Source organism: Pelodiscus sinensis, chromosome 7 (genome assembly GCF_049634645.1).
Source record: "Pelodiscus sinensis isolate JC-2024 chromosome 7, ASM4963464v1, whole genome shotgun sequence".
Taxonomy (NCBI): domain Eukaryota; kingdom Metazoa; phylum Chordata; order Testudines; family Trionychidae; genus Pelodiscus; species Pelodiscus sinensis.
The window spans coordinates 34,225,045-34,238,122 of NC_134717.1; the positions used below are offsets into that span (position 1 = coordinate 34,225,045).

Here is a 13,078-nt window from a genome sequence, read left to right on the forward strand (position 1 = left end):
TAAACCCCAGCAGAGCACAGCTTCATTAGGAGCTGAGCTAGATGGGTAGTTTGATTCTCTCTCACATGCATTCACGTCCCCTACTGCCTCCCAAAGACAGTTCCTCAGCACCTGCCACTGCATATCTGCACTGATTATCCCAATTTAGGAACTATGTGGGTTAACAAAGTGAAATGTTACCATTTCTGAATGATTCCCAATTTGCAACAAAATGAAATGCAGTTGCCATGTAAAATGATGTACTCTACTGAATAAATTAGCTTCAATGTGCTAAATTGTACAACCCTTCCCACTGTTTCATCTAGTCTTTATCCCATCTCCTGATCTTCCAGTAATACAATTTCATAGTGGAGCACATGGTACTAGTAAAACAAGTAAGCACCAGAAACTATTAGGGTGTTAAATACTGGTTAATTGAATAGTCTAGTAACCTCATGAGTTCTTATCGGTTAGTTGACTATTGTATAGTCCCTGGGAGTGGGGCTGGCTCCTAATATGCTTTAAATGCAGAGCCATAGTGAGCATAGGTCCTGGACCCATTGCCAGCCAGGACTGAGCTGGGCTGCTGGCCAGCCTGCTAAAAAATTTACTGGGTGGGCAGGGCGGAGGGGTGGGAGGAAATGCATGTAGTCTATAGCATTAACCTATAAGCTTTTGCTCATCAGTTAATTGACTACACCTTTACATCCCTAGCAACTACAGCTGGTTGGCATGAAATATTGCTTCTCACAGAATTAGATCTATATTATGCTAACAATGAGTCTGTATGGCAGATACCTAAATTCTATTGGTTTAGTAATACATGAGTAAGTCATGAATGACTTCATTAGAAGTATTTACTTAAAGATATGATATGACAGCTTCCATTCTAAAACATGGTTTTATTGAATAAACTAGATCCCAATAGACTACCTCAACTGTCTCTGCTCACAATTTTGTACTTAAGTTAGGGAACCAAAAATTGAAACTCATTACTGAATGCTTCATTTCTATCTGTCTACTAACTAATGTAGCTGTTGGCTTGGTTTCTCTAGTGTTAAAAACTCTTGATACATGATGACTGTCGTATATTTTTTCCTGGGGGGGGGGGGGAGGGAGAGAGAGAAATACCTAAATACTTCCCCCACCCCACTCTTCCTCTTTTACTGTCTTCCTCTGCCTAAACTTACCTGGTGCTTCTAATTTCAGCTTCCCTCCCCTCTCTCTGATGTTACTATTAAATATACTCTTGTGAAGTGTGGGGAAAGAGATTCACCAATAGTGGTAGACCTGGAAAACAGCAATCATGTGGCTTGAGACAAAATGCAAGATGCTGAAGCTGATTATATAAAGAACTATTAAGTTCACAGAAAAAACACTTGTTGCTTCTCCAGCCTATTTGCAACAATATTATGTATGCTTTCAGATGAAAAGATTTTCAAGTTGGTGCCCTTTTAAAAGGAAATATTAAAATAGATCTTTAAAGAATCTTTATTAGATTCATATAGTCCAAAGCCAGAAGACACCACTGTGCTCATCTAGTCTGGCCTCCTTCATGGGTATAGAATTTCCACCAAATAATTTGTAGAGTATATTTCAGGAAAACATTTGGTCTAGATTTAAAGATTCACTTTTCACTTTACAAAGTAAAACAGATTTGCTGAATACCCATAAGTTCCTCCGAGAGGAATTATGAGATCACCTTTTTCTGGTTTAAAAGTACACCTTTTGTGGTCTAGGTGCAAAAACTATTCCCCAGTACTTTGTCTAAGGGCCTCTTGGTTCCAATCCCAATATAAATTTAATTCATTTTCATGAAGATTCAGCTCAGTTTCAAATGGAGGAAAGCAATGCAGGCTTGCATTGTGATCTAGTCTGCAGTGTGTATCCATGAAAAACCACACTCAGAATAAAGATCTTGGTGTAAACATCACCAACTTGAGCTTCAATCACTCCTGGGCTACAAGAAGCTCTGTCAAGCTTAGTGGTGTGATTACCTTAAGCTAGAAGTTCTGCAGTCAGGTTAGCACCACATACCCAGAAGACTAAGGCTTAGTGCTTGGGAGAAGAAATCTCCCTCCCTGCTTGTCTCTCTCCTAGGGTGATAAGATGTCCTAAAATTATTGGGACCATTCCTTATATTAAAGGCTTTGTCTTCTATATGTAACTATATACCTCTTGTCCATCTCTCCCTCCACCCACACCAAAAAAAGTTTCCTGACATTTCACACCTGCTATCTGATCACCTACCTGCTCCCTGTGGGAATATTCCATCTTAGAGGTACCTCTTAGAGCGTAAATGGATGGCAGAAGACAAATTGCTTGATCATGGTCTCCTGTTATCTTCATGGGGGGGAGGGGACAAACAAGGCCCCTGCCCAACATTGCAGTGCAGCCTGTGGCTGACACCTGAGCTGCAAACACCTGGGTTTGCTGAGCTTATCCCCGCCAACAAACCACATCTAGTTAAACAGGAAAGCGGAGACCAACTATACAAGCAACAGACACCCCCTTGCTTCTCTGTAGTTATTGCCTCCTGAGTGCATGGCCTGGACAGAGCAGCTGGCTCAATCCCACCAACTGGGGTGGGCTGTGGCCCAGCATCCCTCTCCACCCCTCCCCCAGGGGTTCCTGCTAGAGACATCTGGTGGGGAAACCAAGCCCATAGTTCCTACCAGGAGCCATGTGACATGCCAGTGATGGCCCCCTCATTCCCTCTCTGCCCCCTGCCTCTATAACACCAACAGGTGGAACTGAATCTGGGGGCCCTGGAGCTTAGTGCAGGAACCACTACAGCTTGAGCTAAAAGCCAGCTGGCTCTCAGCTACAGCCCTGGGACAAACTCCCTTTCTCTCTGTATGTGGTGTAAGTGCCATTACATGGGACAGTGACTCACATCCAGTAGGTGTGTGGGTCACACCTCTGCTTGTGCGTCTTCACACACCAGCCCACAACTGTGGAGTCTGTGGGGATACACAACGGGTATCTGTGTCCACCTCTGCATAAAGGGGGCTGTGCTGGCTGGCTCTCAATGGACATCTGCACATTTGCATGGTTCTAGATCCAAAACTTGTGTCTCCATCCACATCCCTGTCCACAGAAAGGAGCCCTGGAGCGTTGCAGCCACTCCCCAGATAGAAGGTGCGTGTCCCTGGATCTGCAGAGCGCTAGCAGGAGAGCCCCGCTCTGCCACCAGAGGAGGGAAGCGGCTTAAGCGAGCTCGGGGCAATGGGGCCTCCCTATTCGCCGGGCCGAGCGGCGCTGTTCCAGCTGCGGAAGCCGCGGCCCTGCAGCGCTCTCCGCCGGATAGGTGGAGTGGCCCGGGCCTGGGCCACCGCGCGCCTCTCCCAGTAGGTGTCAGCCTCGTGTAATAACAGCGGGGTCTGGGACGCAGCCCCTCGCGCCGCCCTGAATCGACAGGAGCCCTCGCGACACTGCAATGTGCTTCTGTGAATCGAGCGCAGCGCTTGTGACAAATCTCTCACAAAGGAGCCCTCGCTCCAGTCCCCGCGCCCTGCCTTGCCGAGCGTCTCCCGCACGCCAGCCCGCCGATCAAATATGCAGTGACCGGAGAAGCAGTACACATGCCTGCAAATGCATTAGGGCTCTTCAGCTGTGCGGCTTATCATTATTTCACAACTTAAAGGAGACGATGCATTGCCGCTGTGTACATATGCTGCCTGAATGGAGTTTCAGGGGCGTTTTGTTTTTCCAGCGCAGCAGTTCCCTTTGGAGGGAGGGAGTTACATGGAGAGGGTGGGGGAGGGGGACTATCTTTATGAAGGATTTCGGCCCGTTATTGGGCACTGCATATTAGACGGGGAAGCCACATTCTGGAACTTCCAAGGTGAAATCAGGCCTCCAGTTTGTACGATGAAATCGTTACATTCAGAGCGAATGCTGACACCTGGGCTCATTCTGACCCCTAAACTCCCCAGCATCTCCTCTCTTCCCTTCTTCACAAAAAGGAAAAAAATTAGGAAATCGTAGGTCCTTGGGTTTTTTTTTCTATCCTTAGTCAGAAAGCTCGAAAGGTCACACGGTAATGAGCACTCACAGCAAACACACTGTCTCCCCCCACCATTCCCTTCTATCCCACAATAAAATCATCTCCTTCAATTTGCCATGATCGTCGCGACCAGGAGCCAGGTGATTATCCTAATTAATGTCTATCTAATTAAATTACTGTCAGCGGTTAACCAATGGCAGGAGCCGTTTCATCCGCTCCACAAGCAGCAAGATCAAAAGTGAGTCTTTCCTTATTGCTGCATAGTGTCAATTGGCCAATCTCTTCTCCCAGGGAAAAAAAAAAGTAAATCAAACGTTGGGGAAGCGTTTGGTGGGAGAAATGCTTTCTGCCTCGGGAGGGTCCCAGGATGTCTAGTTTATGTTAAGAGGAGCCCTTTAGAACCAGAGACTGAAGGGTTATTGTATTGGTGCTAGAGCTATGCAGCTGGAGCATTGTCTTTCTCCCTCTATCATGCTCTCCAAGAAATTTCTCAATGTGAGCAGCAGTTATCCACATGCAGGCGGATCTGAGCTTGCCTTGCATGATCATCCCATTATCTCGACCACTGACAACCTGGAGAGAAGTTCACCTCTGAAAAAAATTACCAGGGGGATGACGAATCAGTCAGATACAGACAATTTTCCTGACTCCAAGGACACACCAGGGGACGTCCAGAGAAATAAACTCTCTCCCGTCTTGGACGGGGTCTCGGAGCTTCGTCACAGTTTCGATGGATCTGCTGCAGATCGCTATCTGCTCTCTCAGTCCAGCCAGCCCCAGTCCGCTGCCGCTGCTCCCAGTACCATGTTCCCTTACCCCAGCCAGCATGGACCCGCTCACCCAGCCTTTTCCATCGCCAGTCCAAGCCGCTACATGGCTCACCATCCTGTGATCACCAATGGAGCTTACAACAGCCTCCTGTCCAACTCTTCTCCACAAGGTTACCCTACGGCAGGCTACCCTTACCCCCAGCAGTACGGCCATTCCTACCAAGGGGCGCCTTTCTACCAGTTCTCCTCCACCCAGCCGGGGCTGGTGCCCGGCAAAGCTCAGGTCTACCTGTGCAACAGGCCACTCTGGCTGAAATTTCACCGGCACCAGACAGAGATGATCATCACCAAACAAGGGAGGTAAGCGGCACACGCTGCTGCGGCTGCCCGGAGCGCTTGGACTCGGGTGGTGGGGCTGGGACTCCGAACTCTACCCTGCGGAGACTTTTGAGGGGGGCGACCTGCGCTAGATATTCGGGGTGACTGACGATCGAGCCCCCCAAGCCCATCGTGAAAATGGGGAGCTGGACGGGGTAGGTCACAGGGGGCGCCTGCTAGGATGGCTCGTGATGTGCTTGCACAAGGTGTCTGGAGATGGGGTGCAGGTGCCCACCTGGCCAGCAGTCCCTGCAGGGAAAGCCCCCAAAGCGGCTCCCGTCTCCTTTTGTCCTCATCCCTTTTTCAGGCAGCCCTTATGTTCTCTTATGTGACTTGTGGTTCTCGGCTTAACGCGGTGCTGGTGGGGTTTGTGTGTGTTTTCTTTTCACAGGCGCATGTTCCCTTTCCTAAGTTTTAATATTTCTGGTCTGGATCCCACGGCTCATTACAATATTTTTGTGGATGTAATTCTGGCCGATCCCAACCACTGGAGATTTCAAGGAGGCAAATGGGTTCCTTGCGGCAAGGCGGACACCAATGTACAAGGCAAGTTATTCCAATTAACACTTTTCCCGACACATATTTAGGTGAGAATGGTTAATTAAAGCCTTTGTGGACTGGCTCGGGCGACTTCTTAAACGAGAATGGGCCAACGATGCTTAAAAAAATAAGAAGAGGGAGGGGGAGTGAAGGGTGTTCAGAAAATGCTATTTTAATCCTCCCCGGTTAAAACGAAGGGAGCATCGCCGGTAAAGCGCTGCTAAGTTTAATGCGAATCATGGAAACCTTGTGCGTGCTGCTACAGTTGCAGGAAGCCGGGTGTGTGTAATAATCGTGGCGCATTTATTTGTTTCTTTAGGAAACCGAGTGTACATGCACCCCGATTCCCCCAACACTGGAGCCCACTGGATGCGTCAGGAAATCTCTTTTGGGAAATTAAAACTTACAAACAATAAAGGAGCCTCAAACAACAACGGGCAGGTCAGTGAAACTCACACACGCTCTTTATTTGTTGCTTCCAATAAAACCCTGAAAATTCAAATCAGACCCTTAAGTTAAATCAGACTGCTGGTGTGAAACATACTAGTTTCTGTTCCTTAGAATTGTACATGATTTCCGAGGAAGAAAACAAAATCCTGCAACAAAACCCAGACCAGGCTCAGGAGTGGGGTTTATGTATATGGGAGGTGAGGGCATGAATACAGGCGTTCTGAAGTGAGGTGAATCTGTAGCTATGCTGCTAAAAAGGGACTAGGTGAGGTCTTAGGGGATGCATTTTGCCTTCGTTGTTGAGTCAGTGCAACCTCTCTGACAGCTCGGCCACGGCTTGTTATTCAAACGCTTTCCCAAGGAAAAATACCGGGAAATATCCGCCTTTTTCTCCCTCTCCTCGCTCCAGTGTAGCTTCTGAGCCCCTTTGTCCCCCTCCCTTTCTATGCCTGACAGATGGTGGTCTTGCAGTCCTTACACAAGTACCAGCCCCGTTTGCATGTGGTGGAGGTGAACGAAGACGGGACGGAGGATACTAACCAGCCGGGCCGAGTGCAGACTTTCACCTTCCCGGAGACTCAGTTCATAGCTGTCACCGCCTACCAGAACACCGATGTAAAGAGCTTGGCGCTGTATTTCACTCGCGGCCATCCTCACCCACAACCGGCCAGCAGCGCTTTGCTCTGTGCAGGTGCCCGCAAAACGAGAGGCAGCTAGACGCCGTGCAGAGAGCTGGCCGGCATATGATTGAATCAGGCCGGTTCCTTTTTGTCCCCCGGCAGAATCCATGTGGCCAGGACCTAGATGTGTACCCCTGAAGTTGTAATTCTGTACCTTTGGCTAAAACTGTCAAGAATTGTGAGCCCCAATCGGAGCACGAGCAAACGTGTGGCTCACATTGCTGTATCTTTTCACTGAACCTGGCTAGTCTCACGAATACGCACAAGTCTGGCGTGAGGACTACAGAGTGAATATTTCATAGGGGCGCAATAGCCATCAGTTTCCACTGTGAACATCTTAGGAAGCCGAGCGGAAACCGGGTCGGCATGTATTATATTAACACTAGAGTGTATTTGCCAATAGTTGTTTTCATTGAAAAGCGCACATTTAATTTGATGGGATTTTTAGCAAGTTTGTAAAGAGCCACTGATGCTGCTGACTGTGTTGGGGGTGATGGAACGTTTTAATCTGAATAAAATCCTGTTAATGTGTAGTCAGATATTTTTCTCTCTCTCTTTAAATGGCATGCATTAAAAGTCGTTGTGTTCTGTTTTTGAATAAGACAAGTGTAGATACAATAATCTCTTAAATATAATATAAACAACTTAAAATATTCATTATTTCTTATCCTACATTTAAACTTTAATTGAGAACAATTACATTTAAAAACAGACTGAATCAAAATTATTTCACCTTTTTGTCAGTAACTGGAAGATCGATCATATTAACCAAAACCTTTATGAATAGGCTAAGCTTAATTTTTATATTTTGAAGAGCGGCAATTGAAGTAACTAATGAAAAAAGATTGACCAGTCCCACTTTAAAAATGTGCCTGAAGTACTTTGTCAATTGTCATGCTTTCATCATTTATTGGTGCGAAAAAAATAGTAATTGATCCTCTGTTTTCTTTCCCAGATTACACAATTGAAAATAGATCACAACCCTTTTGCAAAAGGCTTTCGAGACAATTATGATACGTAAGTAAATTGTATTTTATTATCCATCTTATCGGATGCGCCCACGTAGAGTGGTAGAGACTCTATTTGGTTTAGTATTTGGGGTTGGATTAAAAATCTCCCTAATTATTTAAACATTGAAATATTAGGTATTAAGCTTTAAAAAGTTCTCCCAGATAAGAGAAAGCAAACGCAGGCTTCTAAAGTCGGGACTGGATTTCGGTAACTTACTAAAAATGAAATTCATTTTTGTCGCTAGAATTTTTCTTGAAAAACTTTCGAATTAATTTGAACGCATGTGTTACTAAGAGGCAAAGCTGGAAGAGGCTGGCTAGCACATTCAATACAGCCTTGTGCATTCTGGGGCCAGATGCTCTTCTCACCCCCTCTGCCTGCATCTGAGGCTACGTGTGACTTTGGCAGTTGTGATGTTCTTTCTGGCATATGACTTTGTGCCCGTTCTCGAGTTCCCGTTTATTCAGGCTGTGTATGTAGGCTAGGAAATAAGGACCACTTATGGGAGCTAAATTACTGAATATAACCGACTCTTGAAATCATTCAGGATCCTATACCGAAAGTTTTAAAGAAAAATTCTTCTATTTCTCACTATCTCGCTTTTCTTTTGGTTTTTATTTTGCTACTCCTATATATCGATAGTTATATATAATGGGAAATGTTTTCGTAGAAAGAAAAAAAATCCATAGGATATGTTATTAATGTATCCAAAATCATCCTAAACATATCGGACATGCATATTGGTCTAATCTTTGAGCGAATGATGGGATGTTTTGTAACTTGTCACTTGACTTTAGGGGTTTGCCCCCTCCTGCTCCTTTTCGGGAATTTAATAGAACATCCCAAAATATTGTACTCTGCTCAATGGTCCCTGTTAGGAAGGTTTGGAATAGATAGACTATTTAAGAGTACCCCCGCTGAAGTGCTACTTCTGAGTACTTCCCTCTACCTCCCAACACAGTGGAGTGAAAGCAAAAGCAAAAATGAGGCTAATGCCATCCCACACTCCCCTCCCATTATTGTGACTATAGAGCAATAAAATCAACAAACTGCTCTAGCACTTGCGTCTATAAGTGAGAAACATCCAGAGAGTGAGTGGGAAGGGCCCGTAACCCAATGCTACTCGAAGACCTGGTGGGAGATGGGGAACTCAAACATCTCGGGAAAGCGCACGGGTTTTGCGCCCCTGATTTTGCCTGAGCGCCTATTAAATGGGAACAGAGTGGGATGACCACCTGCCAGGGTTGGGCTCTCTGTTTAGGGGATTTTTTTCTTTTTTTCTTTCTGAGTAAGAGAAGCGTATTTGTGTTTTAAGGAGATGGAAACAGCCCCCACAGATAAAGCCATCTCCGGATCCCAATGGAGTTTGTAAATTTGCCGTCTAGTAAGGCCCACACTGAAAAATGCACTACAATATGTGCTTAATTTTAAGCAGTTGCTTAAGTCCATCCCTATTCAGCAAACCAGTTAAACCCCATTAAAATAACGAGATGTATACACATACATAAAACTAGGCAAGTGCTTAAATGCTTTTCTTAACCCGGGCCTAAAACTGGGATCAAGCCCCAGAGCGATCGCTTTGCTTAAATGTAAAGTAGCTGATTGTTGCTCAGATTTATTCTTATTTGGGAAATATAATTGTAGCTCATTCACACCCTTTTCCCCAAATGTAAGGCAATGTGCAACAAGTGACCGGAGGGAAAACACCGGGGTTCTGGTGATTTGGATAAGAGCCTCAAAGGAGAAGTAACCTCACTATCTGAGCATACAAAATAGGTCATTGATGCAATGCAGAAGAGAGGACGTGGTCTGTGTAATTTAAATAAGATTTTTCTACATATAGGATAGGCCATAGATGAAAACCCGTCTGGACTTCTCCAACCACAAAATGTCTCTGCTTTCTTTTCTTTTACATTATAAATTTCACATGTATGTCACTTTAAAAAGAGCTTAAATGCTGTCTAGCACATGGCATTTGTTTAAGGGCCAACTGTGTTCTGGGTAAGTAATTTCAGGAGGCGTGGAGGGTTAATTAAAGCACAGTTTTAGCCTGAATGAAATGCACACACTAACTGTTCATCCATTAGGCTATATTGGGAAAAAAATGGGCGCATCTGCTTTTAAAATTCCTTAAGTAGGTGTTTGAAGATTAGCTGAATTTAAATTCAGTAAAATCCTGTTAGTTGGTTTATGACTTGAACAGAAATGTCAAACCGCAGAGATAAATTTTCAGTCTGCCATTCATGCTGTTTTGCTAGAAATGGACAAGGTTACCTGTTGCGCATATTATGGGACTGGTCAATTTTCAACAATGTAGGATTTCCCAAGGTCCCAGAAAAGGTGGCAACATCCACGAAGGTGGGATGTTAGCTGACCTGTAGATATTAAATGAATACAAACAAGAAACGTCAGTCTTGAAGTCACGACCCTACTAAATATAAACGTGAGAGCAAACTCGTTTTCAGTTTGTGTTGGCCTATTTTTTTAAGACACATGTAAAATGTGAGATCCGCTTTGCGAATGGCAGGTGTAAAATCACCTGATTTTGTAACTCTTCTGTCCTCAAATAGCCTCCCCAGTATTCAGTATCACGAGGAGCCAGAAGTGGAGGGATGTCCACCTGGTCAATTGGTTTCTTTACATCCCTGACCGGCCCCGCTTCTGCCCCGGTGTTTCTGGGCATTGCATTTTAGGGGTGTCTCTAAGGGTGACCCGGGTCGCCGCCGCTCCGTCCCGAGCCGTTCTTCCCCTGCCTTGGCTTCTTGAGCCAGGGAGCAAGCGCCGGGAGAGCCCTGGTCCCGCTGAAGTCAATGACAAAAGTCCCGTTGGCTCCAGCGGACCCAGGGACACCCAGACCTCTGCCCTTCTCTTTGGCAGGATCTACACGGGCTGCGACATGGACCGGCTCACGCCTTCCCCCAATGACTCCCCCCGCTCGCAGATCGTGCCCGGGGCCCGCTACGCCATGGCCGGCTCCTTCCTGCAGGACCAGTTCGTGAGTAACTACGCTAAGTCCCGCTTCCACCCCGGTGCTGGCGCTGGCCCGGGGCCGGGCAGCGACCGCAGCGTGCCCCACACCAACGGGCTGCTCTCTCCCCAGCAAGCCGAGGACCCCGGGGCCCCGTCCCCGCAGCGCTGGTTTGTCACCCCGGCCAACAACCGCTTAGATTTCGCCGCCTCCGCTTACGACACGGCCACTGACTTTGCTGGCAATGCCGCCACCCTGCTGTCCTACGCAGCGGCCGGGGTCAAGGCGCTGCCCCTGCAGGCGGCTGGGTGCACGGGGCGGCCGCTGGGCTACTACACCGACCCCTCGGGATGGGGCGCGCGTAGCCCCCCGCAGTACTGCAGCAAATCCAGCTCCATGCTCTCCTGCTGGCCCAACAGCGCAGCGGCGGCCCGGATGGCCACCAGCAACCCGTACCTAGGGGAGGAGGCGGATAGCCTGGTCACCGAGAGATCCCCCTTGCCGGGCGCTGAGGACTCCAAGCCCAAAGACTTGTCTGACTCCAGCTGGATCGAGACCCCCTCGTCCATTAAATCCATCGACTCCACTGATTCTGGGATTTACGAGCAGGCCAAGAGGAGGCGGATCTCGCCCTCGGACACCCCGGTGTCGGAGAGCTCCTCTCCCCTCAAGAGCGAAGTGCTGACCCAAAGGGACTGTGAAAAGAACTGCGCCAAGGACATCGGCTACTATGGCTTCTACTCCCACAGCTAGACTCTGCCCCGTCCCTTCCCGTCCCTTTGCATTCGGTCGCCCACCGCCACGCTCTCGAGTGAATACAACAGTCCTTTTGCACAGCAACTTCTCAGCAGTTAGCGCACTGATCCCAACTTTAGCTGTTTCTTTTTATGTCCCCCCCCGAAAGAGTTTTAGCTGTAATTCTCGCTCCCCGTTTCCCTTTCTGGCGTGTAAAGAAACCCTACAAACCCTTCAGGAGATCTTGACATTCATTGGCACCCGGTGCTGGCGCTGATATATAAGAAAGCAGCAATTCCGCCGTAAACTCTTCCCACTAATTCTCCAAATCCCATTGATGAGCAGGATGCTTGACTCTTAAAACCATATACTGTAGCGCTTCCTTCCTTTTCCATGGATGGATAGTTGGGGACGTTAGTGATGTTAGTGGAACAAAGCCTGTGGAAATGCCTGTACATAGTGTTTAATTTATTGTAACGAATGATTATACTTCTTTTGTTCCCATTGTGAAGTCTCAAACTAGATCATGTTTAATTTTTTTCAGTTTCTCCTCTCTCGACCCCCAAAGTTCAATCTCTGTTCTAAATGCCTCTGGAAAAGCAAGATATCCCATAGAAATAGCTAACACGTAATAATGGGTTTCTCACTTTCTTGAAATTCCTGGCATGGAATAAACTACTCTGTGCCCTGGGTTGACACCGCTAAGGGGTGTCTGTGCTTGACCCTCAAAAGAATAGAAATCTATCTAGTCTGAAAGTCGATTAAGTAGCGGGACGCCTTCAAACTGCCAAGTAACTGCATCTGTATTTTTTTTTAATCTTAAAGAGGAGTAGCTCTACAGCAACATTATTTTTTCCCTTTTTGTTCATCTCACCCCTCCAAGTGCCAAATCCATTACCGGTTTGTGCGGGTGCCAAAAATGCTGACAAACAGTTTCCAAATGTCTTTACAGTTTCTCCCCCTTTATTTATATTGCTGTAAATCGTTGTAATGAATAACCTACAAACGATATAGACGACTGAATTGTTGGTAATCATAGTGTAGTCCAGTGAAGATGAATTGTGAGTTGTATATTTTACTGCATTTAGTTTTGGAACTGACTTTTTCATAAAGTAGATAACTGAATCTAACTTTCTAGGGGGTGCACTAAGCATTGCGAGTCAGAGTGATCCATCCTCTACGTCTCTTGTTACGTTTGAGAAGGAGCATTAACCCCCAGGCTCTCCCCCGTGGAAGTAGAATAGTAAGTCTTTAAATTCTGAGTAGCAAATCTATACAATATAAGCATTTTATATGGAAAAAATACCAAGTGAAATATGCATCAGGCAAAATAGTCAGCCAAGATTCCAGCCGATGGGGAAATTCTCCTAATAGAAATTCAGGGTCATAAACGTGTGTATATTTTTGGCTCTTCTGTAAATCTAATGTTGTGATTTTTATATTTGTTCTGTTATGTCTGTGGAACTGAATGATTTATACAAGTGCAAGCTCCATTGAGATGTTTTGTTTTTTGCCCGTTTGTATTGTCTGTGTATAACAAGTAAAATAAACCTGGCAA

At 46.3% G+C, this 13,078-nt stretch overlaps 1 protein-coding gene across 2 annotated transcripts; it reads left to right on the forward strand.

Annotated features, from left to right (window-relative positions):
- The first annotated feature begins 4,185 nt into the window (after positions 1–4,185).
- Positions 4,186–13,078, forward strand: TBR1 (T-box brain transcription factor 1). 2 transcript variants are annotated; one of them, XM_014569433.3, is made up of 7 exons: positions 4,188–5,118; positions 5,528–5,682; positions 5,996–6,117; positions 6,583–6,741; positions 7,762–7,823; positions 10,695–10,812; positions 10,918–13,078. In XM_014569433.3, the coding sequence occupies exons 1-7, from the start codon at positions 4,427–4,429 to the stop codon at positions 11,536–11,538; spliced, it is 1,929 nt and encodes a 642-aa protein (XP_014424919.1). In that variant the 5' UTR covers positions 4,188–4,426; the 3' UTR covers positions 11,539–13,078. The 2 variants fall into 2 exon arrangements, with proteins under 2 accessions (XP_006114900.1, XP_014424919.1); XM_006114838.4 differs by having other exon boundaries at positions 4,186–5,118; positions 10,695–13,078.

What these genes read in the sequence shown, in the direction of transcription:
- TBR1 (XM_006114838.4), top strand. Translation starts at nt 4,427, where the DNA reads ATGCAGCTGGAGCATTGTCTTTCTCCCTCTATCATGCTCTCCAAGAAA. An exon ending in GGCGGACACCAATGTACAAG is followed by an intron (nt 5,683 to 5,995) that starts GCAAGTTATTCC and finishes TTGTTTCTTTAG; the next exon opens with GAAACCGAGTGTACATGCAC. An exon ending in CCGCCTACCAGAACACCGAT is followed by an intron (nt 6,742 to 7,761) that starts GTAAAGAGCTTG and finishes TTTCTTTCCCAG; the next exon opens with ATTACACAATTGAAAATAGA.